At 53.4% G+C, this 24,567-nt stretch overlaps 1 protein-coding gene across 4 annotated transcripts in view; it reads left to right on the plus strand.

The window, feature by feature from the left end:
• The first annotated feature begins 409 nt into the window (after positions 1-409).
• Positions 410-24,567, plus strand: part of SIN3B (SIN3 transcription regulator family member B) — a 41,122-nt gene continuing 16,964 nt past the window's right edge. For 2 of the 4 annotated variants that reach the window (XM_046671467.1, XM_046671469.1), the window contains exons 1-8: positions 410-559; positions 805-911; positions 2,169-2,322; positions 8,487-8,687; positions 13,071-13,214; positions 20,325-20,447; positions 21,630-21,719; positions 22,146-22,264. In XM_046671467.1, coding sequence (XP_046527423.1) covers positions 452-559; positions 805-911; positions 2,169-2,322; positions 8,487-8,687; positions 13,071-13,214; positions 20,325-20,447; positions 21,630-21,719; positions 22,146-22,264 — 1,046 coding nt within the window. In that variant the 5' untranslated portion in view covers positions 410-451. Of the gene's footprint in view, positions 560-804; positions 912-2,168; positions 2,323-3,320; positions 3,642-3,776; positions 3,857-8,486; positions 8,688-13,070; positions 13,215-20,324; positions 20,448-21,629; positions 21,720-22,145; positions 22,265-24,567 lie in introns of those variants that run through there. The other 2 variants (XM_046671468.1, XM_046671470.1) reach the window with 2 other exon arrangements.

Genomic DNA, 24,567 nt, shown 5'->3' on the forward strand with positions numbered 1-24,567 from the left:
AGATCTTAGGATCTGTTGCAGCTGCTCATCCTGCTGTCACAGCGGAAAAGCAGCCAGAGATGATGGCATGTAAACGAGTGGGCGTGCCTGTGTGCCAATAAAACTTTATTTTACAGACACTGAAATTTGAATGTCATAGAATTTTCACGTGTCACGAAATAGTCTCCTCTCTTGGACTTTTTCCAACTTAAAAAAATTATAAAAGTCCTTCCGAGCCTGCTTGCGGGGCGGGACAAACGCAGAAGCAGGTCTTGGTTTGCCGACCTGTGCTACATAAAGTACGTACTGTGTTGGTTAGGATTTCAGCCTTAGGGACAAGATCCCAGAGCGAGGCCCTCGGCAGCCCCGCCCCCTCCTTGACGTAGGCAAGCCCCGCCTCCAGGGTGGAGCCTGCGCATGCGCGGTCGGCCCTCGAGGGGGGGCGGGGCGGGCCGCGGCTCCGACATCCAACATGGCGCACGCTGGCGGTGGCGGCGGCGGGGGCCCCGCGGGCCGGGGGCTGAGCGGCGCCCGCTGGGGTCGCTCGGGCTCCGCGAGCCACGAGAAGCTGCCGGTGCACGTGAGTGGCGCCCCCGCCCTCCCTCGGGGACCCCGTTGTCTGGCCCCCGCAGGCCGGCGCTCCCCACCCGAGCCCCGCCCGGCCCCGTCTCGGCCTCCTCTCCGCGCAGCCCGGGACCCCGGACCCCCGACACTCGACCTCTCACCTCGGGCCCTCCGAGCCGCGGCCCCACCCCCTCCCCGGCAGGGAACCCCGACCCGTCCTCCGCCGACCGCGGCCCACCGCGACCCTCCCCCTCCCTGCAGGTGGAGGACGCCCTCACCTACCTGGACCAGGTGAAGATCCGCTTTGGCAGCGACCCTGCCACTTACAACGGCTTCCTGGAGATCATGAAGGAGTTCAAAAGCCAGAGGTACCCGCGGGGCCCCCCTACCCGAGGGGCCGCCCTGGGCCGCAGGCGGGCCCAGCCGGGTGGGAGCCCCCAGCCCCGCCGCCCCCAGGCCGAGTGACCTTGTGCAGGTCGTCGAACGTCTCGGAGCCTCCGTTCCTTCTTCTAAAAGACGGGATTGGAGAGTCCCCCCTTGTGGAGCTGTTGTGGGCCTTCCTGGAACGAGGACAGGGATCGGGGAGAGGAGAGCGAGGCGAGTCCCGCAACCGCAGGGTCGGATCCTGTCTTTAACTCAAAATGTTGGTTTTCAAATGAATTTTGTTCATTAAGGATTTTTTTAAGTTAATTTTGATTTTTTTTTCAAGCACTGCGACAAAATGTTATTTATCTTGTTTACTGAATGTTTTGGCACCCTCTCCCCCTCAAATCTTATCCCCAAGGTGAGTGCCTCCCTGGGCTCACCCTCCTCTCAGCCCAGCTTCAGGTGATGTGCAGAACATGCCTGGTGAGGGACCTGGCACACACAAAGGATTGAAAGCACATTGGCTGTTTTTTGTGGGCGCAGAATCAGGAGGGTTAGAGATAGATGGGGGAGCTCATGATCATGCCCTTGTTTGACAGGAGGCTCAGTGAGGCTTCGAGTAGGCGGGGGGCTTGCCCAGACCCACCTTAGGGGCAAAGGCAGGACTGGAACTCAGGCCCTCTGACTCTAGATTCTCCACTGTCACATCCCCACCATGCTCCTGCCCCCTCTGAGGAAATGGGGCAGGGATGGGCAGGTTTCCTTCCACAGGTGGGGTGCTAAGGCCTTGAGCCTTGACTGCAGCCATGAGGGAGACACCCACACTTGCAGGACCTTTGGTCTTTATGCATTGCGATCAGTTGCTGGGATCAACTCCTGTGTCATAGTTGATCCCTAATTCATACGAAATGAAGGAATTTATCACATCACTTAGAGGGCTTTGGCCTCTTGCCACTTCTTGAAGTCCAGGACTGGCAGTTGCTCTCCTGACATTTTCAGAACCAGGCTCGCGTGCTTGGAGTATTTTGGGAGGCTGTGTTGTGTAGATATTTTGTGGTTCTCGCCAGGAGGGCACAGGGAGCCCAGGCCTGGCTGCTCTGAAGTTAGATCACTGCCCACAGAATCATACCAGTCACGTTTTCTGGTGCTCGTGGTCAGTCCAGAAGCTGGGTACAGGGCACCGTCAAGGGAATTGGGAGTAGATTCGCTTTTAATTTGCTCCCCAAGACACTTTTGCCCGCTCCTGTTCTCTGTTCCAGCATCGATACTCCTGGAGTCATCCGACGTGTCTCGCAGCTCTTCCACGAACACCCAGACCTCATCGTTGGATTCAACGCCTTCCTTCCCCTCGGGTACAGAATTGACATTCCCAAGAACGGCAAGTTAAACATACAGTCGCCTCTGTCGAGCCAGGTATGCGGCGGCAGTGGTTTGAGGGATCTCAGCCTCCACGCGGCCCACCCTGCTGCTCAGGGTGGGTGGTGGGGCTCGGGTATGTCACTGCGAGAAAGCCAGTGAAGGGCCAGTCTTTTTCTAGGCGTGCTGATCACCTCTAGCACAAATCAAAATAGATCGAAACACCTGCACAGGCAGCCTCTGCATCCTAAATTGATCTGTTTGGAGGGTTTAAATCAAGAGTGGATGTGTTTGTGTGTGGCTGGGAGGCATTCTTCTAACACGGGTTTCTGTCCGGTCAGAGTAATGGTGTCCACGGTTGCCGAGGGCTTGGCTCAAGCTTTCCCTTTGAGGGTACTTGGCAGGCCACGCTTGTACTTGGGCACGTGGTCCCTCTGGTCACTCTTGGTGCCACCCACAAAATAAAGCAGTTGAGATGCGTGTACGAGTGGCTGTTCTTATTGTCGCTGTGCTTCCCTGGATTGTCAGCGGGGCGCAAGCTCAAGCTTGTGGCATCGGTCCTTCTCTCTCGGGTAACAGCTTAGCTCTGCAGTCCCTTCTTGATTGAGCTCACCAGGCCCCCTGAGGAAAAGAAAGCCTATTTGAGCTTTACTTTTCTAGGATAACCCTTGTCTTTTTCTCCGCCTCCCGCCCTGTTGCCATTTAAGGCAAAATGTTTTGCTGCAGGGGGGTGGGGGGACCCTGTCCAGTGCATTGGGGATGTTTAACAGCATCCCTGACTCTACCCACTAGGCCCTCACCCAGTAGAGACAGCCAAAAATGTCACCAGACATTGCCAAGTGTCTCCTGGGGGCAACCCCCCCAGGGGTTTTAATAGCGAAGGTAAAACTCTGTGTGGGAAGCGCTCTGTAGGTTTCTCCTGCTGAGGGAGGTTGCAGTGGCCTATCAATTAGGAAGGCAGGATTGGAAAGAGAACAGTGAGATGACGATGTGGCAGCGGCTGGTTCCTCTCTGAGGGGGACTCGCACGTCAATTCTGCCTTTTCTCTATGCAAGGCAGGCGCCACCATCAGCACGCCGTCTCATTAAAGCCGAGGAGTGCGTCTCAGTTTTAAAAAGGAACTTTGAAGCGTGCAGCCCCTGAATTCCAAGGAGCTTCCCTTTCACGTTTGCAAATGGAGCCGCAGGATCCAGAAGCAGGGATCAAAGCCTTAGCAGGGCTGATCTTCGCTCATCCCAGCTGGAGAGGAACCCAGCTGGTTTGCAGCTGCGGCGGGGAACACTGGAGTCTGAGGCGCCCATCATGCTGGGTGTCATTACTGTCGCTTGCTGAGAAAGAGCTGAGACGAAGACCCACACTGCGCTCTGCCTGTGCAGGTCACCTTTCTTAATCCCTGACTGTCGGGGTCACTCCGCTCTTGGGGCTGGGTCTCAATGGGAGCTGCGCTGTGCTTCCATTCGGAGGTGGCCCTCTCCCTAAATAGCCACGGGCCCTTGCTGTCCTGCACGCAGGTGGAGCGCTCTTGTGGAAACAGCCAGTCTTGTCTCCCCTGGCTGGCTCAGGTGACGGAGGTCCATTGACGTGGAGAAAGGTGATGAGAGCTTTCACATGGCCGCCCCCTCCAGGGCTTGAGAGTCTTGCTGCCGCCCGGGAGCAGCCATACCTTGTCCCCCTTCCTCAGCTGCCCACTCGGTTTCCGTCCCCATCTGCAGACCTGCCAGGTTCCCAGCCCCGCTTCTCAGCAGTCCTCACACCAGGCACAGACGAGAGGACCTCTTGGCTTCCTGGAGTCCTTTGTGAGGCCACGGTGGCCTGAGAACTTTCCAGAGCTCCCCACACATCAATGCTTTGATGATTTTTTTTGTTGGTGTTTCTAGCTTCACTAGTTTGAAGTACAGCTTTGTTTTTTTCATTTTTCATCCCGTCATGAGTCTTGTCAACTACAGACAAGGAGGGAGTAGCTCTTAGGTGCTGAGGAAGAGAAGTAGGGGAGTCCCAGCCTTTGGGGAGCCCTCTGTGCAGGGTTTCTAGCCTCGGCACTGTTACCATTGGGGCCAGATTGCTCCTTCTCCTGGGGGCTGTCCTGCGCACTGTGGGGTGCTGAGGGCAGCCCTGGCCTGCGCCTCCCTTAATGTGACTACCTGAAATGTCTCCAGACATCTGCCAAGTGTCCCCTAGGGGGCAAAGTCGCCCCAGTCGAGAACACTAGCCTGGAAGGGGAGACAGACAGACGGGTGACAGGAGGCAGGAAGTGTGGCCAGCAGAGGGAAGAATGTTCCCTTGCTGGGGCTTCGGCCTGCTGAGTCAGTGTCATTTTGGTTCTGGTCATCCAGCCCTCGGTTGTAATGTCACCTCAGAGAGCCCACTGCTCCCACTCCCACGGCATTCTCATACCACCCTGTTTTGTATATTTCAAAATAGCAAAACTAGGAAAAGAAACTTTCCTGTTGGTTTGCCTTCCCCAGCAGACTTAGGCTTCTAGATCAGGGAGGACTGTCTTCTGGCTTCTTCTCAACTGTCCCTGTTCTGAAACAGTGCCAGGCACATGACAGAGGAGCAAGACACTGGATGTTGGTAGGAAACTGATGAATCTCAGCTCTGGGTCCATTGAGGGCAGACCCTGCCTCCTGGGAGCCGGCCCTTTTGTGCTGGGCAGGGACGGCCCTTGGCTTGGACAGGTAAAGAGAGAAACCTTAGGTGCAGCTTGTGGTGAAGTGACCCGTTGCCGCTCAAAGGGAGGCTCAGCGGCTCCTCTCTGGGGAGGGTCATTTGGAAGGTCAGGCAGTTCCTGGAGGGTCCCTCTGTGTTTATGTCTTAGTCGCTCAGGGAGCAGGTGCAGCCCACCTCCTCTGTGCCTGGCCCTGGGGTTTATTTGGAGTCCCAGCCCTCGGGGTGCTTGGTGGTTGAGGTGGGGACTTGAGATATAGATGGACGAATATGAGATGTGTGAGGAGTTCAGCGCTTTGAACAAAAGACAACAGCGCAGGGTTTGAGGAGGTGCCGTGGGCAGGTGCTGAGTGAGGAGAACAGGAGCCCTGCCTGTGTCCTGGGGGCAGTCTTCCTGGTGGAGGTGTAAAGGCCTGAGGTGGAATGAGAGGGTATGCGTGAGAAATAGCCAGAAAGCCAATGAGGTTAGGACTTGGAGCGGAGAGGGTGAGAGAGAGAGCCAGGAGCGTGGGAAGCTAGTGGAGAGTTCTGGAAAGGCCACTCTGGCTGCTGTGCTGGAAATGGACTGAAGGGGCAAGAGAGGATGGGGGAGGGTAAGGAGGGGCCCCGTGGGAACTAGGCAGAGTGGATGGTGCTGCGGCCCAGGGATGGGGTGTCAGTGAAAAGTCCGGGGTGATTCCAGGATGCCTGGGCCTCTGTGTGTAGGTGGCGGCACCTGCTGTGATGAGCAAGGCTGGGGGGCAGTGGGGGCAGCGGGTGGGGGCTGCTCTGTGGAGTGTGCCTTCTGAGGCATCTCGTAAATATCCAGGTGGGCTGTGTGTGCACACTCAGGTGGACGAGTTGGCCATGCAGGGCTCCTCATGTGTCTAGGAGGTGTTTCTACCTGTCCTGGACCATGCCCCCCAGGGTGGGCAGAGAAGAGAGAAGACTGGATTGTTCCAGAAGGTTTAGAGTAGGTTGTTGACAAACTATGCCCCGTGGGCCAAAGCCAGCTCGTTTTTGTATGGCCAGTGGTTTTTATGTTTTTTGAAGTTTACATTAAAAAATGTTTTAAATTGTGGTAATATTCACATAACATAAAATTCATTATTTTTTTTTTTTTTTTAAAGTTTTTTTTTTTTTTTAAAGATTTTATTTTTTCCTTTTTCTCCCCAAAGCCCCCCAGTACATAGTTGTATATTCTTCGTTGTGGGTCCTTCTAGTTGTGGCATGTGGGACGCTGCCTCAGCGTGGTCTGATGAGCAGTGCCATGTCCGCGCCCAGGATTCGAACCAACGAAACACTGGGCTGCCTGCAGCGGAGCGCGCAAACTTAACCACTCGGCCACGGGGCCAGCCCCTAAAATTCATTATTATAACCGTTTTAAAGTGTCCAATTCACAATATTCACAATATCGGGCAATCACCACCACTAATTCCAGAACATTTCTATCGCCCCAAAAGGAAGCTGTACCTCCCAGTCCTCCCCTGCCACCAGCCCCTGGCAACCACTAGTTCGCTTTCTGTCTCTATAGACTTGCCGGTTTTGGACGTTACATACAAATGGGATCCTACACTAAGTGGCCTTTTGTGTCTGGCCTTCACTCAGCTTCATGTTTTCAAGGTTCATCCATGTTATGTCAGAGCTTCATTCCTTTTTGTGGCTTGAGTAATATTCCACTGTATGGATGGACCGCATCACGTTCATCAGTTTATCTGTCGACGGACACTTGGGTTGTTTCCCCCTTTTTACTGTACTGTGAACAGTGCTGCTGTGAACATGTGTGTACAAGGATTGGTGTGAACACCTGTTTTTGATTCTTTCGGTGGATACCCAGGAGTGGAATTGCTGGGTCACGTGGTCACTGTGTATAACTTGTTAAAGAACTGCCCGGTGTGTGCCACAGGGGCTGCACCGTTACCGTCTGGCCCTTTTTGCTGGGCCCTGGTCTCCAGGGCTGGTTCTCCACCTTGTCACAGTGACCACTGCAGGGCAGTGGAGCTTGAGAATGCCCCCTCGCAGTGGGGGGCGGGGGGGGGGGGGGGGGGGGGGTGGGACCCCCCCCGGGGGGGGGGGGGGGGGGGGGGGGGGCGCTCCTGGGGACGCCTCCTCTAAAGCAAACCTCGGCTCCATGGCCACGCCCTCTGTCCCTGCCATTCCTTCCAGCTCTTTCCAGCTCCTTCCACCGCCAAGCCTGAGCACTCGGAAGGAACATGAACACAGACTGCTTATGAGCTTGAGGAAAGTGATAAGCAGAAGTGTTCCCCAAGGGTCTTACAACAATTTCCACTGCCAGGGAGAAATGGTATTTAGAATTTCAAATGCTCCGGATCTTTTGCGTCTTTGCTTTCACAGCTCAGACTCTTGGGAGTTGTCTCTATACCTGCTGTCCCAGGCTGAATTGTGTGTCCCGCCCCCAAGTTCCTATGCTGAAGTCCTAATCCTCAGCACCTCAACATGTGACCGTGTTTGGAGATAGGGTCTTTACAGAGATAGTTAAGGTACAATGAGGCTGTTAGGGTGGGCCCTGATCCCATCTGACGGGTGTCCTTATAAGAAGAGGAGGTGAGGACAGACGGAGAGACCCCAGGGATGCGGGTGCATGGAGGGCTGATCTTGTGAGGACTGAGAACATGGCTGTCTGCTAGCCAAGAGGACTCAGGAGATACCAACCCTGCTGGTACCTTGCTCTTGGCCTTCCAGCCTCCAGAACTGTGAGAAAATGCATTTCTGTTGTGTAAGCTGCCCAGTCTTGGTGTTCTGTTCTGACAGCCCGAGCAGACTAGTGCAGCCACCCCATGACGGTGAGGGTGCCCGGCAGAGGTGTCTCTCATGGTGATGGCTCTGCAGTGGTTGGCAGTGGTGAGCCCTGCGTTCCCCATCCTCCTGGAGTCTGCAGGCCAGCAGTTGGTGCCAGCTGCACTGCTGGCTGCTGCAGGGGATGGAAACAGTGGACTCAATCTGTCCCCTCATCACATCCCCCCCGGCAGTGGGTGAAGCCCGCTCTCCTCCAGGCACTGTGTCCGGCAGTGAGCAAAACAGTTTCTTTGCCCTCATGGCATTTGCCATCTGGTTGGGGTGGACAGACAATAAGTAAAATATGTCACCTGTAAGAAGGTGGTACCTGCCGTGGAGAAAAACAGAGCAAGAAAGAGGCTTGGAGGGCTGGGGATGGAGTACTTTTAGTTTGGTGCAGGGTGGTTCCAGAGGACTGAGACTCTGTCCAGAAAGGATTAAATAATCCACTTTTTGTAAATTTCTCCCACATGCTAACTTTTCAAAACATAGAGTGTGTTCTTAGGGTCGACTCAGAAGGACCAGGCTGGCGTGAGTTCAGGAGACTCACCCAGGAGCGCAGACACACGAGTGCTGAGGGCGGAGGTGTGTGTTCTGTGTGGCCCTCCTGCTTCCCTTCCTGCAGGCCCCCAGGAGCGAGCTTTTCCGCATCTGGTTTCAAACTTGGCTCTGTGCTGGGTTTCACTCGTTCTCGTACAGACAGCGGCTCTGTCTGGCGCTGCTCACCATCTGGCCCTGGTGTTGGGCCCGACAGTAACTCACTGTCGTGTTGTTGTCAGGAGAACGCGCACAACCATAGCGACTGTGCAGAGAACTTCAAGCAGCAGATGCTGTATAAGGAGGACAAACCCCAGGCGCCCTTGGAGTCGGATTCGGTGGAATTCAACAACGCCATCAGCTATGTGAACAAGATTAAGACCCGCTTTCTGGACCACCCGGAGATCTACAGGTCTTTCCTGGAGATACTGCACACTTACCAGGTAAGAGGCCGCAAGTCATTTGTGGGGGTTCATGATGTCATTCAATATCGGGTGCGTTGGAAGCATTCAAATTTTCTTGTCTGAATTCATGAAATCCTATAAAATCCTGTTTTTTGGTACTGTGGTAAAATATACAAAATATAAAACTTAGCATTTTAACCATTTTTAAACGGACAGTCCAGGGGCATTAAGTCTATCCATACTGTTGTACGGCCATCCCCACCATCCGTCTCCAGGACTCTCCATCTTAGGAAACTGAAGCTCCGTCCCCGTTAAACACCAACTCCCTATTCCCCCTTCCCAGCCCCTGGCACCCACCGTTCTGCTTTCTGTCTCTGTGAATTTGACAACTCTAGGGACCTCATATGAGTGCAGTCACACAGTACTTGTCTTTTTGTGTGTGACTTGTTTCCCTGAGCATAATGTGCTGAAGGTTCATCTGTGTTGTAGCATGTATCAGTTTCCTTTTTAAGGCTGCGTGACATCCCATTGTATGGATCTATCACCTTTTGTTTAGCCATTCATTTGTCGATGGACGCTTGGGTTGCTTCCACGTCTGGGCTATTGTAGATAATGCTGCTGTGAACATGTGTGTGCAAATACCATTGGAATTCTGTTTATTTTTTTTTTTGGTGAGGAAGATTGGCTCTGAGCTAACATCTATTGCCAATCTTCCTCTTTTTGCTGAGGAAGATTGGCCCTGAGCTAATGTCTGTTGCCAGTCTTCCTCTATTTTGTATGTGAGATGCCACCACAGCATGGCTTGATGAGCAGTGTGTAGGTCCACACCCAGGTTCCAAACCTGTGAGTCCCGGGCTGCGGAAGTGGAACACAGGAACTTAACACTGAGCCACTGGGCTGACCCCTGTTTAGTTTTGATTTTAATTTGCTCCTTAAGGTACCTCTGCACCCAAGAAGTACTAGGAAACACACATTAGAGAGATTGAAAAAGAACCTAAGAAGCCAGTCTTCTTTTCATAAGATGTGACTGTTTTTGGCAGCACAGCTACCCTTTATTTGTTCTGATTACAACTGAGCTGACAGAGATGGATGGTTGCTGCTCCTAGGAGTTCAATCTAGAGGGGAAAGAAACTTAGGGATGGATTGGGGTGGAAAAGATGGGATGCATGGAGGAGAGGTGTGTCAGGGTCAGGTTGAATCTTGACAAATCAGTCAGAAGCAGCAGGCAGAAGAGTAAGGTTGAACGGTAGATGATCTGTGTGGGGAATGGCCTGTGCAAAGACCCAGGAGTCAGAGCAAACAGCTGGCTTCAGGGGACTTGGCAGGAAGTGCAGGCAGGCCGGTGGCGAAGGACATCTGTGTGTGTCATGCTAGGAGCTCGGACGTCATCCTCCAGTGCCTTTTATTTTTCTTAGCAGCGTAACCCACTTTCAAGAGGGAAATCGGCACAAGCTTGTTAAGTGAAATAAAGGAGTGGGATCCTTTTTAACAGAAATGTTTAACAGCAGATTGATAGCATTTGCTCCCTGTAGGCTCAGTGGAGCTGTTTTGTGGCGACAAACGCCTGCCATCAGCAGTGCTGGTGATGAGCGTGGCCCCGTTGGACTCACCACCAGCATCTGCATGGTACTTGCACAGCATTGAGCTTCTAGCTTCTCACAGAGAAGTGGTGGCAAGTGGCGGTTGTGAATATCTGATCTGTGTGGAGGGATGATGTTTGTGGTCAGAGGGGTTTACGGATCCTTCACAGATGCCGTGGGGTCTGGAAGGGTCCTTAGAGAGGAGACTGGGACGGATCTGTTCTGTTGATGGGAGTTGGAGGGCCAGAGAAGTCACATTGTTTGTTCAAGGTCGTAGTGATGGCCGAAGACTCACTCAGAGCTTGAGTAGGAAGGCACCCTCCTTCAGCAGGCAGCTCGGTGTCCTCCAGCCAGAGCCACTGGGAGTTGGTTGGAAGTGTAGATGCCTGGGCCTCACCCTGACTTGTGACTCAGGAGGTCCAGCCTGGCATCTGCATTTTACTTTATGTTTTTTGCTGAGGAAGAGTCACCTGAGCTAACATCTGTTGCCAGTCTTGCCCTTTTTGTACGTGAGCTGCCACCACAGCTTGGCCACTGACAGAGCGTGGTGTAGGTCTGTCCCTGGGAACCAAACCCAAGCCGTGGAAGTGGAGTGCACCAAACTTAACCAGTAGGCCATTGGGGTCTGGCGTTTGTATTTGTTTTTTTAACTTTTTTTTTTCCCTCCCCAAATCCCTCCAGTACATAGTCGTATATTTTAGTTGTGGGTCCCTCTAGTTGTGGCATGTGGGACACTGCCTCAACATGGCCTAATGAGTGGTGCCATGTCCTGGCGTTTGTATTTTAAATAAGCCCTCTGGCGACTCTGGCCTCACATCATCTGCTTCTTCAAGAGGAGCTGCAAGTCTAAATTTTTGTGTGAATTATCCTGATTCTAGAACATTGGCTTGGATTTTTAAAATACACCATGAGGGCTAAAGCAAGCAGCTCTAGGGTGAATGTGGCCATGTGTTACTATTTTTCCATCTCTCTTGGGCCTGGTTGAGACCTTAGCTCTGCCGCCTGCCCCCGCAGAGCTCTTTCCCTCACTGCCCACGCCTCAGGGCTCTGATCCATAAAATAGCCATAATGCTGGTGTGCCGACCCCTGGGTTAAATGTGGTTACCTGAGGTCATCGGTTTAAGCACAGTGCTTGCCTCGGGTCCACTGTGCGCAGCTCTTCCCCATGGTCCAAGTTCGTACATGTGTCCTGTGTGTGTCAGCACTGCACTCACCCGACGTATGCCTCCCTAAAAATGACCACACTCTGCGAATTCGCACCAACCCCAGGGCTTATGGGAAAACAGGGTCAGGGCACAGACAGAAATGACAGCCCCTACTAAAAACGGTGGCGCCGTTGTACGTGTTAAATGGCTAAGAACAACGTGAATCCTCCAGCACATCCGCGCTTGACCTTGGAAAAGACCTGTGGTTCACATGTGCATGTGGGTGTGGGCAGTGCCTGCCGCTCGCTTGGAGGTGCCAGGAGGACTGGGACGTGTTGTGACCCCAGACGGGGCAGGCAGGGTGGCTCCTGCCAGCTGAGGGAGCGGGCGATGCTGAGGGCTGTGTGTGCAGGAGGGTGCTGTTTCTGCATTGGCCCAGTGTTGCTTCTGGGCAAAACCCTGCGTGAGCAAACTTGGACTGTGCACTGCACCCCGGTCGTTGCCTGGAACGGGTATTGTGCTCAAACAGATTTGCACGCTCAGAGCACGCGGTGGAGCACAACTCTCAGGGGCGAGTTCCCAGAAAGTACACCCGAGTCACACCCTGAGTGATCGTCAGCGGCGCCAGGTTCCCTCCGCCGGGTTGCCGATCCACCTCTCTGCCTTGTGCTTGGAGAGCTCCAGGTCGCCACGTCCTCAGGGACATCGCCAGTCCTTTTCATCTTCGTCCACCTGACAAACAAGGATCCTGTGGCGGTGCTTTAAATTGTGCTTCTCCCAGCGTCTTTGGGTTGGTCGTTATTTGACATACACAGAGGTGATCTGTATTTATTGTCTGATCTGAGCGGGCTGGGTCCCTTGTCTCTTGGGCTGTCACGTGTCCCGGCAGCTTTGGGGAGGGGTGGGAAGGAGGCAGCTGTGTTATTTCCCTCCTCAGTAAGTGCTGTGTATGCTGGGACTGAAAACGAGCTCTGCTCAGGGTGCAGCGCCGGGAGACACGAGGGCGCTCGGGGAGTGTCGTGCCGTGTGCTCGGTCACGTTGTCGGGTGTGCGGTTGACAGAGACCTGAGTCAACTGCTCTGCTTGAGGCTTCCTGCCCTCCCGCCCAGGCCCCCTCCAGTCCTCATCTCGTGCTTTAAGCTCTGGGTCAGGCTGTCTTCTTGCACCCTACCATCTTGGTGACTCTGGGTGAACAGGCCCCTCAACCTGGAAGTCCCTTCCCTTCCCTCTTCACCCTCTTCCCTTCAAGGCCCAGCACCAGCTCTGCGCCCCACCCCTGCAGCAAGATGTGCTGCTTGCCCTTGGGAGGGCTCTGGGTTCGCCGCTGACCGTGCACTTCCCCACTCGAAGGACACTCACAGGCTGGGACCAGGTCCTTCTGCGGTGCTCCTCCTGCCCAACACCTCCTCCCTCCCGGCATGGGCCCAGCCCCGGCCAAATGGCCTGTCGCGAGCTTGAGATGCACGCACACAGGTCTGTTCTCTGGAGCAGGAGGGCCTGGCCCAGGGGCCCTGCATTGTCGGCATGGTGGCAGGCTGGGCTGCTCTCTCCTGGTGGCCCTCCTGGGCCCCCCCGGCTGAGTCTCTCTTTCGTGAGTCGGCCGTCTGTCTCCTCCACCGTGGGATGCCCGAATGTCACAGCCTGCGTGCCTCATTCCTTGGCTAACGACTCGTTTTCCCTTTCTGGCCAATCGGCAGAAGGAGCAGCTGAGCACAAAGGGCCGGCCATTCCGAGGCATGTCTGAAGAGGAGGTCTTCACGGAGGTGGCCAACCTCTTCCGGGGCCAGGAGGACCTGCTCTCGGAGTTTGGACAGTTCCTGCCCGAAGCCAAGCGGTCTCTGGTGAGTACAGATCACCCACCCAGCCCAGGGGCCACGTTTTCCTCAGCCAAGATGCTGTGCCTCAGTGCCGCCCCCAGGGCCAGGCCAGGTTTGTCCACTGCCCAGGACGTGCTGGGTTCCCCGAGAAGCCACACAGGGTACAGACATCCATGGGTCCCAGTGCAGGCTCCACCTCCATGGTGGAGCAGACCCTGGAAAGGCTTTCTCTGCACAGATAGTGCCCAGGCCACCAGGGCTGGTTTGGGAGGTGGAGGGTGTCTTCCCATGTCTGGTGTTGTCCCTGACATGCCACCCAGGACTGCAGAGCCGCCCTCTGCCTATAACCATCACCCTGTGGGAAGGGGCGGGAGGGACGGGCCCACCACTGCCCACTCTGGAGGGTCCGGGTGGGGCTGGCTGAGGGTTGTCAGTGACTGAGGGGCAGAGAACAGAGGAGGGGCCTGGGACAGGGACATAGAGGGCTCAGGCTGCCCTGCCAGCTTTTCCCCCCCAGCTGTGGCCTCAAGCCTGTGGGGCTGCACTTCCCATTTCCTCTTCTTTTATTTTCCATCAATGTAAGGCTTTTAATAAAAATTAAAATTCCCATAACGTAAAATTCATTATTTTTAAGTGAACAGTTCAGTGGCATTTAGTACATTCACAATGTTATGCAAGTGCCACCTTTATCTAGTTCCAGAACATTCCATCACCACAAAAGGAGACCCCGTCCCTGTGTCATTCCCCATCCCCTTCCTCCAGCGCATGGCACCCACCAGTGTGCTGTCTGTCCCATGGATTTGCCTGTTCTGGACATTCATGCATATTTGGAATCTCACACACTGTTTCCTTCTGTGTCTGGTTTCTCTCACTCAGCATGAGGTTTTCAGGGTTCATCCATGGTGTAACGTGTCAGAGCTTCATTGCTTTTCATGGCTGAGTAATATTCCATTGTGTGGATGGACCATGTTTTGTTTATCCATTAACCCATTGGTGGAATTTGGGTCGTTTCCGCTTTTTGGCGATTGGGAACAGTGCTGCTGCTATGCCTGTGCATATACAAGGATTGCTTGGAGTCCCTATTTTCTTTTTTTCCTTTTTTTAAAGATTGGCACCTGAACTAACAACTGTTGCCAATCTTCCTTTTTTTTTTTTTTCCCTGCTTTTTCTCCCCAAATCCCCCCAGTACATATTTGTATATTTTAGTTGTGGGTCCTTCTAGTTGTGGCATGTGGGATGCCGCCTCAACGTGGCCTAATAAGCAGTGCCATGTCCGTGCCCAGGATCCGAAACAGCGAAACCCTGGGCTGCTGAAGCAGAGCACACGAACTTAACCGCTGTGCCACAGGGCCGGCCCCCATGGAGTCCCTATTTTCAGTTCTTTGGGTTCCTGCCTAGGAGTGGAATTACTGGGTCATATGGTAACTGTACGTTTCGCTTTTTAAGGAGCCACCAAACTCTTTTTCCACAGCAGCTGCACCATTTTACATTCTCATTAGCAACATACTAGACTTGCAGTTTCTCCACGTCATCGCCAGCACTGGTGTTTTCCTTTGTTTCTTTTAAATTCTAACCTTCGTAGGTCGCTGCGAAGTGGTATCTCGTGGTTTGGTTTGCGTCTCCCCGGTGACTGATGATGCTGAGCGTCTCGTGCTTATTGGCCGTTTGTACAGCGTCTTTGGAGAAGTCTCTGTTCAAGTCCTTCAACCCATTTTTTAGTTTCTCTGTTTGTTGTTGGATTGTGGGAGTTGTTTGTCCATTCTGGATACTAGATCCTTATCAGATATTTTCCTCCATGAGGTAGGTTTTCTTCTCACTTTGTTGTTAATGTCGTTTTGCACATAAATTTTTAGTTTTGATTAAATCCAGTTGTGTATATTTTTCTTTGATTGCTCATGCTTTTAGTGTCAAATCTAAGAATCCGTTGCCAAATCTGAGGTCAGGAAGATTTCTCCGTGTGCTTTCTTCTAATAGTTTTAGCTCTTACATTTAGGTTTTTGGTCCGTTTTGAGTTAATTTTTGGATGTGCTGTGAGGGAGGGTCCAGCCTCATTCTTTTGCATGTGGAGATCCGGTCGGCCCGATACCATTCGTTGAAGAAACTGTTCTGTTCCCACTGAAGGGTCTTGGCGCTGCTGTTGAAAATCGTTTGTCCGTATCTGTGTGGGTTTATTTCTGGACTCTCAGTTCTAGTCCGTTGATCTCCTTGTCTGTCCTTGCCAGTGACACAGTCCTGATTGCCATGACTTTGTAGTAAGTTTGCAGTCAGGAAGTGTGAGTCCCCCAACTTTGTTCTTCTTTTTCAAGATTGTTTCGGCTTTTTGGGGTCTCTTGCAATTCCGTAAGAATTTGAAGATCGGCTTTTCCATTTCTGCGAAAAAGGCTGTTGGGACTTTGATAGGATCCCACTGAGTCCTTAGGTCGCTTTGGGGAATATTGCCATCATAGCAGCCTTACGTCTTCCGGTCCGTGAACACGGGGCATCTTCACATTTGTTTAAATCTTCATTCATTTCTTTCAGGAATGTTTTGTAGTTTCTAATGTACGTGTCTTGCACCTCCTTGATGAAGTTTATTCCCAAATGTCTTATTCTTTTTGATGCCGTAGCAAATGGAATTGTTTTCCTCATTTCATTTTTGGATGGTTCATTGTGAGTCTGTACAAATACCACTGCTTTTTGTGTGTAGATTTTGTACCCTGCAGTTTTGCTGAGCCTGTTTGTCAGCTTTAACAGTTTTTGTGCATTCCTTACGATTTCCTACATGTCACATCATGCCATCTGCTAACGGAGAGTTTTCCTTTTTCCTTCCCAATTTCAATACCTTTTCTTCCTTTTCTTTTTGGCCTAATTCTGGTGGCACCTCCAGTGCTGTGTTGAGTGGAGGTGGTGAGAGCGGCAGCTGTTCTTGTTCCTGATCTCAGGAGAAGAGCTTTCCGCCTTTCGCCGTCGGGTGTGCTGTGAGCTGTGGGTTCCTCCTAAACGCCCCTGATCATGTTGGGGAAGTGCTGTTCTGTTCCCAGTGTGTTCACTCTTCTGTTTCCTCTTTTCGTACTTCCCCTGTGCCCTTGATGATGACTTGGGCTGTGAGCACACGAGAGCCTGCCTCGCGCCCCCCCCATGCGTCCGTTGCCCCTGCCCCCCGCTCTCTGGGTCCTGCTTCTGAGTGAAGATGCAGCAGGGGCAGGGCAGGGGGCACTGGGGCTCGGAGGGAGTGGCTTGGGGAGCAACAGGAGTCCAGGTTTGGGTGCTGTCAAGACTCTTGGTCGAGTCAGCAGACTTCCAATGCGTGGCCGGGGCTCGTCCCTGCCTTGCTGTCTCCAGGACATGGAACGCTGTCCCTAAGCCGCACCTGGAAACACTTCCTGACTCAACATTGGAGAAGCCCGCTGCCCGTCTTTGGGGCTGACATCAAGTCCCAGAGCTGTAGCTCATCCTTCCCACCTGCCTGCAGCCTGGGGCATCCTTGGGGGCAGGGCCGAGCACCGTGAGCACACAGACCAGCCTCCACGCTCGCTCAGCCTCCTCGGGCCCAGCACGCGGCATCACCTCCCGGGCCTCGTTTCCTGCTCTCTTGCGTGGGCATGACTGGCTCTCTTGCTCAGGTGGGGACTTGACAGCTATTGACCTTCAAGTGCTTCGCACAGGGCCTGATCCGTGCTCAGTGCTCTAGAAAGAGCAGCTGTGGTTGTTCAGGAAAAGCAGGCGTAGAATCCGACTAGTTGCCTCATCCTTCCTCCGAGGGTCAGCATCCTCCCAGAATGTTTGCTCCAGGCGGACAGGGCCTCCTTCTCAGTCCTCGGCACCAGCCTGCTGCCTGGCCTGTGGGAGGCCCTCAGGGAGTACCTGGGGCAGGTTGAATGAAGCCCTTGTCTGGAATCCCTCCAGGGACGGGGAGCTCACCCCTGCCAAAAGTGTCCGCACTAGGCCTCTCAGCCAAGCCCACTTCCACGTGGCCCTGTCCTTATGTCCGGCTTACTCCTCCGAGTCCTCTGTCGGTCCCGTGTGTCTGTCTGAGGTTCAGAATCCCTCCTTGGCTTTTATATCCCTTTCCCAAGTAATGTCCTTCCCAGTCCTGGCATCACTCCTGTCTTCCTCCTCTGTCCACGCCCCTGCTTGTCGCAGGCTCTCCTCACGGGCTCTGGGGCCAGTGGCTGAGGAGCAGAGGGTCTTAGCCCCTCCCTCCATCCTCACACCCTCTTGTGTTGGTGCAGCCGGAGGCACTCGGGCTCGGTCTCCCCCATAGCCCACGCTGGGTGGTGTCACTCGCTGCAAAGCCCCGTCCCACCCCTGTGAAAGCTTGGTGGATTGTCTTCAGGTCCCGTCCTCTTGGATGTGGGTCTCGTGTCTCAGCTCTGACCTTGTTGTCAGCTGGGAAATGGGCACACATGGTGCTTTGTCACCTCCCACTGCAGAAGCCTCAGCTCCCTCATGGGGGAGTCGTGATGAGGACATCTTCCCTTAGGCCGGTTGGAAGATTCCTCAGCCAGGTGCCTGGCTGGGGCGAGCCCGGGGCTGTGAGGGGAAAGGGAGCCCTGGCTGTTCCACGGGGGGCAGCGCCACAGGTGCTTGGTAGCTGGTGACGCTGGCGGTCTGCTCTGCTCGCCCTGCTCTGTGGTGTTCGGCAAGGTGGCCTCGGTTCCTTGAATTTCACCCTGGCCAGGACTCTTCAGGTGCTAATTGGGGGAAGCGAGTGGAGCCCCTCGTCCTCTCGTGGCTGTGGTCTCGGTGCCCCCTGCTGGGCATAACTCTGAATTTGCCAAGTTGAACACTGACAGCACCTGCCCTAAAAAATAAGCATTTCCCTCAGAAAACTGCCTGCCCGCACCGTTTCTTTAAATGACACCTTAGCACGTCAGCACGGTTCCTTAGTGTGCATTGGGTACTTAGAGCTATCTTATACTTTTAAAAGACTGAATCAATTCTTTTAAATTACTAGAAACCTATATGTAATCTGTTGCATAAACTGATCTTGTATTGATGATCCTTTATATTAATGTCTGGGTTTCTGTTAAAACTGCAGGAAAAAGAAACTAAAGATGAAATTTGATATTGTCCTGATTAAACTTGACCGTTTGACCTGCATCGGTGTCGGCAGACTGCCTGTAGAGGGCCGCTCGGCCTCTGCCACAGATCGCTCTGCGGCTGTCGCCGGGAAAGCGGCCGCGACCCAGAGTTCGCAATGGTCATGGCTGTGTGCCAGTAAAACTGTTTACAAAAACAGGCAGCGTGGTGACTAAGCCAGCCCTAGCCAATGGTCTTTGGGGTCCATCTAGCTCAAGCACTCACAAATTGGGACATTTAACTAAAAAATAAGAGCTGTCTGAACTGTTAGGGGAAGATGGGCGATATGGAGCTGGCCTTCCAGCTTGAGAGCTTGGCTAGGCGAGCGGTGGCTTTCCCTGTCAGCTCCCTGGTCCCACTCAGCGCGTCGTTCCGTCCGCCGCCGCCTCATTTAGGAGCAGTGTTTGCGCCTTGTCTGGGATCAAAAGCAGAAAGGCCACTGAGTGTCACTATGTGGATGTGAATTTTTCCCCCTCAGCTTCTTGGGATAGCTTTGCATCTTTGAATAACTGCTCTCCAAATAAGTTTAGTCTCCTAAGGGACAGATTTTGCTTATAGTTAAAAGATAGGTCTTGGGCCGGCCCGGTGGCGCAGCAGTTAAGTGCGCACGTTCTGCTTTGGCAGCCCAGGGTTCACCAGTTCAGATCCCGGGTGCGGACATGGCACCGCTTGACACGCCATGCTGTGGCAGGTGTCCCACATATAAAGTAGAGGAAGATGGGCATGGATGTTAGCTCAGGGCCAGTCTTCCTCAGCAAAAAGAGGAGGATTGGCAAAAAATGTTAGCTTAGGGCTAATCTTCCTCAAAACAAAAAAGATAGGTCTTTATTATTGTCATTATAATTATAAAAATAGTGTGTGCTCATGAGAAAAATCAACCATCAGTAGGAGTGTCAAGTATGAGAAGTAACCTTCCTCCTTGCGTCAGTTTCTCAGTCACTCTCTCAGAGTGAAGCACTTACAAGAGTCTCATATTAGGTATCTTTCCAGGAATTTTCCTCTGCGTGTGCAAACAAATGTTCATCCTCAAAAAAAACTAAATGGCATCCTGTTTGTTCTGATGCTAGGGTTTTTTTTCTGTTTTATGTAACAACGTGTGAGGTATGCCTGTCCACAGCAGGGACACAGACGCAGAGTTAGGCTGTACCTGATAGGTGTTAGCTGCTGGGTTTGGAGGCGCCACGGCCTGTTCACCCAGCCGCGCTCTGAGCCGACAGCACGCCCTCCCTGGGGTCTCCGCATCCAGGTCCTGTGGTAAGGGGACTGGGAACACGGCGGGGTGATTGCAATGTGCCTCCTGGCCCTGCGCACGGCCCACAGAAGAGCCGAGGTCTGCCTGCCTTCCCCCTGTGCCCTCCAGCTTTGCAGCACATTCACATAGGTGGGCATCCTGGATAGATTCTTCCAGAACCGTTCTTGGTAAATATTGCCAACGCCCTGTAGAAGCCCCACTTGGGACAAGCGTCCCTGATCTGTTCATCGTTGGCTGGCGTAGAGCCTGGGAGGACCAATGACAAACCCCCCACCGCGTAATGTTGCTGCCCCGAGACATTTTTTCTCATTCAGAGGAAAGAGTACAGACTTGGCTGGAGTCCCCGAGGGACCTGGTGGCTGTCCGCTGCTTCCTCTTGCTGCCAGGGCTTTGCGAATGCCAGTCCCCTGCTTGAAATGCGTTTCCTTTCTGTGGTGCACTCACACACATGGTCGGAGCCCCCTTGTCAGTGGTCTGCTGGGTGAGCCCCCACAGGCCCAGGCCCTGCCTCGATGTCTCCCCTGAGCCCTCCTTCACCTGTCAGGACCCTCGTCTGTCTCAACCTTCTGTGAGCCTTCTCCCAGCTCATGCTGTTAGACATGGTGATCTGGGCACACAGGTCTCTCCCCCAGTAACGAGAGCGTCTCGAGACCAGACCCACCTAGCATGTAGACAGGGCCCTGGCCCATGGCAGGCAGCGATTGCTGGCACCGTGGGCTGAGGTGAAGGCGGTTCCATGGGCTCAGACACATCGGGGACCCGCACTGTGGGCCTGGCCTCGTCTCTCCAGCACTCACTACCTCCCATGTCTGTGTCCTCAGTTCACAGGAAATGGGCCGTGCGAGGTGAACAGTGTCCAGAAGAGCGAGCACGAGAAGAATCTGGAACACAGCAAAAAGCGCTCTCGGCCCTCACTTCTCCGTCCCGTGTCTGCGCCCGCCAAGGTAACCGTCAGCCGTGTGCATAGATGTCCATGTATGGGGACACCCAGTGGCCTGGTCTTCTCTGTAGATGACCTGCGAAGCACTGTGCAGAGGCCCGGGGCAGGGGGCCACATCTGGATCCTGGTCTGGCTTGAAATGCGTCACCTGTGGGACTTGGGAAGTTGGTTCACCTCTAAGGTGCCATTTACTCGTTCCCCTTGGCTTGTGTGATTGTTGCGAGAAGGAGTGTTAGCTCCTCCCACAGAAATGGTATATGCTGATCAGTCTGCTCCTTTTCACCATCATGACTCTTTCACTAGCAGGGCCACCATGTACAGTTGTGCAGGTTGGTCACTGCACAAGGCGCCTTGCTGAGGGGTGAAAGGGGCTGAGATCCAGCTCCTGTAGCACTCATCATGGTAGTGATTTTCTAATCCCATCATTCCGTGTGCACTTACTGGTTGTCTTCCTAGTGTAAAGAAGAGCTTTCTCTTCATTCTCATTTACTTAGTTACATACATCAATATGGACTCAGGGTTACAACCCATGGCTGTCATTGTTTGTCCTGATGCCTGAACTGTCTCAGTTTGGGCCAGTGGGGCCCCTTTGGGCTGGCTCCTGTGTCCTCTGTGACATGTCACCATCGTTCTCAGGCTCTGGGGAGATGGTTTTGTAGCCTCCTCGATGCCCCAGGAGAACAGCCAAGTTCAGGTCCAAGTCCAGTTTAGACAGAAGTCTTTGCAGAGATCTAAAACCCAGGCTTCTGCGGGATCATCTTGTCCCCTTCCTGTACCCTTCCTGTTACCTTCATGGCCCACGGGACAAAACGACCCAGGCAGGGAGGAGGTTTCTGATGTTGTATCCAGGGACGCCTCTCCCTTGCTGCTCTAACTTTATGATGCTCCCGTCTGTTATCAAAAGCCCTTCCCTGCCAAGGTTGAGGCCCCAGAGCGTGGGCTGGCGGTGGTGTGCCCCTCATCCTTCACTGAGTCACAGAGGCAGAGGTGGGTGATTCTCAAAGGACTAGGCTGCTGTCATGGCCGCCCTTCCCTGAGAAGTCCATCCCAGGGGTCTGGGCAGACCTCATCCAGTGTCCCGTGGCGAGTCCATCGATGGTTCCATGTTGGCCACGTTAAGACTCACAGAGACAGACGGGCTGCCGGGGATGCACAGGGCATTGACAGCCAGGATTTCTTTCCGCAGAAGAAAATGAAACTCCGTGGTACCAAAGACCTGTCCATCGCCGCCGTGGGCAAGTACGGGACCCTGCAGGAGTTCTCCTTCTTTGACAAGGTGAGCGTGTGGGCCGCTGGCCTCGCCCGGTGCACGGCTGCAGGGCGGGGGCTCCCAGGAGGGGAGCAGAGAGTGTAGGGAGCTCTGGGGTGAGGAAGGAGTGTGAAAGCCGTCATGGGCGGGGGCAGCGTGGTGGTCAGGTGGGAGGGGGAGCTCAGAGCCGAGCCGGGCTCATGGTACACACCTGCCACTCCTCCGTCGGGTGGCTTCTCTAAAGCAGGGGTGGTGCTGGGGCTCCCGCCAGGGTCGGTGGGCAGTGCCAGCAAGGTGGCCCCGTGCATGGGCTGTCTCAGCTGCGAACTGCTGCCTGGAGAGCAGTGCCTGCAGACCACAGCCGGTCGCTTTCGAGCACGCCTGTGTTGGTGACCTAGTGATGTGGGAGGCGAGGGCGCAGGGGCGGGCTGGGCCTGAGCTGCTCTCCCGCAGGTCCGCAGGGTGCTGAAGAGCCAGGAGGTGTACGAGAACTTCCTCCGCTGCATCGCGCTCTTCAACCAGGAGCTGGTGTCTGGCTCCGAGCTCCTCCAGCTCGTCAGCCCGTTTCTAGGGTGAGTGACACTTCCCCTGCAAGTTGGCCCTTCTCCAGACTCCATCCATCCTGCTTTTTGTTGTTGTTTTAGAAAAACGCCACATGCTTTTTACAATTTTGTCTTTAAAGTGAAATGGGTGTCATTATCAATTCACTTGCAGTTGTAAGAAAGAACACAGAAAGATCCTGGGGACCATCCCCCCAAGGTGACATCTGTAGTCAGCATCACAGCCCAGATGTTGACACTCACGTAACCCACCCGTCTTTTCAGGTTTCCTATTTCGCTAGTACCCCTGTGTGTGTGTGTGTGTTTATTTGTATGTGACTACACGACTGTCACCTGTGAAGGTTCCGAGTCACCATCACAGTTGAGATACTGAGCAGCTTCAGAACTGCAAGGCTTCTTGTGTTGACCTTTACTCCCGCGTCCACGTGCCTCCCACACCCCAGCCCCGCAGCAGCCACTCGCCTGTGCTGCATCTCTCAAACTTCTGTAAGAAAAGCGTTAGAGAAACGGACTCATGCCGTGTGCAACCTCCAGGATCGGCTGTTTTCACCTGGCATAATCCTCTGCAGTCACTTGATGTCTGCTTTTGAAAATTCTCACTGTCAGAAATTGCAGGAAGAATGAGATGACCACGCGGTGCCCTTGCCGCCAGGGAGAAGTCCCGTTAGCGGGCTGGCAACTCACTTCAGCACATCTGCGGCAGCGCAGGCAGAGCCGGCCGGGGCAGCGCAGGGCTGGCGCGGGTGGTGGGCGAGGCGGCCTCGCGACACAGTTCGTGCGCTGAGGCTCTCCAGCCGTGTCGCGGCGGACGAGGTTCTTGGCTAGCCTGAGCCTCAGTTTCCTTGCTGTCAAATGGGGCTCAAAAACATTCCTACACAGGGTTTCACAAAGCTCCTGGTGGCCTCTGCGCCTAAGACTGTTAAAATAGCCCCTCGTGGGGCCACCCCTGGCCCGGTGGTTGGGTTCATGCGCTCTGCTTTGGTGGCCCAGGGTTTCCCCGGTTTGGATCTGGGCCATGCTGAGGCAGCGTCCCACACAGCACAACCGGAGGGACCCACAACTAAAATACACAACTGTGTACTGGGGGGCTTTGCGGAGAAAAGGAAGATTGAAAAAAAAATGATTGGCAACAGATGTTAGCTCAGGTGCCAATCTTAAAAAAACAAAAAGCCCCTTGGACATGGCGAGTGTGCCTTGTGAGTGCCCAGATGCGGCGTCCTTAGCCCTGAAGGCAACTCCAGGGGCAGCTGCTACCTGAGCTCCTTCCTATTAATTAAAATTTTTTTTTATTGAGGTCGTAATAGTTTATAACATTGTGAAATTTCAGTTGTACGTTATTATCTGTCAGTCACCATACAGATGTGCCCCTTCACCCCTTGTGCCCACCCCATAACCCCCTTCCCTGCCGGTAACCACTGATCTGTTCTCTTTGTCCATGTGTTTGTTTATCTTCCACAAATGAGCAAAATTGTACAGTGTTTGTCTTTCTGTCTGGCTTATTTCACATACATAACACCCTCAAGGTCCATCTTTGTGGTTGCAAATGGGAGGATTTTGTCTTTTTTATGGCTGAGTAGTATTCCATTGTGTGTATATACCATACCACATCTTTATCCAGTCATCAGTGGGTGGGCACTTGGGTTGCTTCCACGTCTTGACTATTGTGAGTAATGCTGCAGTGAACATAGGGTAAGTCTCTTTGAATTGTTGATTTCAGGTTCTTTGGATAAATACCCAGTAGTGGGATAGCTGGGTCGTATGGTTTTTTCTACTTTTAGTTTTTTGAGAAATCTCCATACTGTTTTCCACAGTGGCTGCACCAGTGTGCCTTCCCAGCAGCGCTGTGTGAGGGTTCCCTTTTCTCCACACCCTCTCCAACATTTGTTGCTTTTTGTCTTAGTGATTATAGTCTTTCTGATGGGTGTGAGGTGATTTCTTAGTGTAGTTTTGATTTGCATTTCTGTAACATTGAACATCTTTTCATGGGCCTGTTGGCCATCTCTGTATCTTCTTTAGAAAATGTCTGTTCGTATCCTCTGCCCACTTTTTGATCGGGTTGTTTGTCTTTTTGTAGTTCAGATGTGTTGAGTTCTTTATATATTTTGGAGTTAACCTCTCGTCAGATATATGATTTGTAAATATTTTCTCCCAGTTGGTGGGTCGTTTTTTCATTTTGATCTTGGCGTCCTTTGCATTGCAGAAGCTCTTTAGTCTGATGAAGTCTCACCTGTTTATTTTTTCTTTGGTTTCCCTTGTCCGAGTAGACATGGTATTTGAAAAGATCCTTCTAAGACCAAGGTCAAAGAGTGTACTGC

The sequence above is a fragment of the Equus quagga genome, chromosome 9 (assembly GCF_021613505.1).
Source record: "Equus quagga isolate Etosha38 chromosome 9, UCLA_HA_Equagga_1.0, whole genome shotgun sequence".
Taxonomy (NCBI): Eukaryota; Metazoa; Chordata; class Mammalia; order Perissodactyla; family Equidae; genus Equus; species Equus quagga.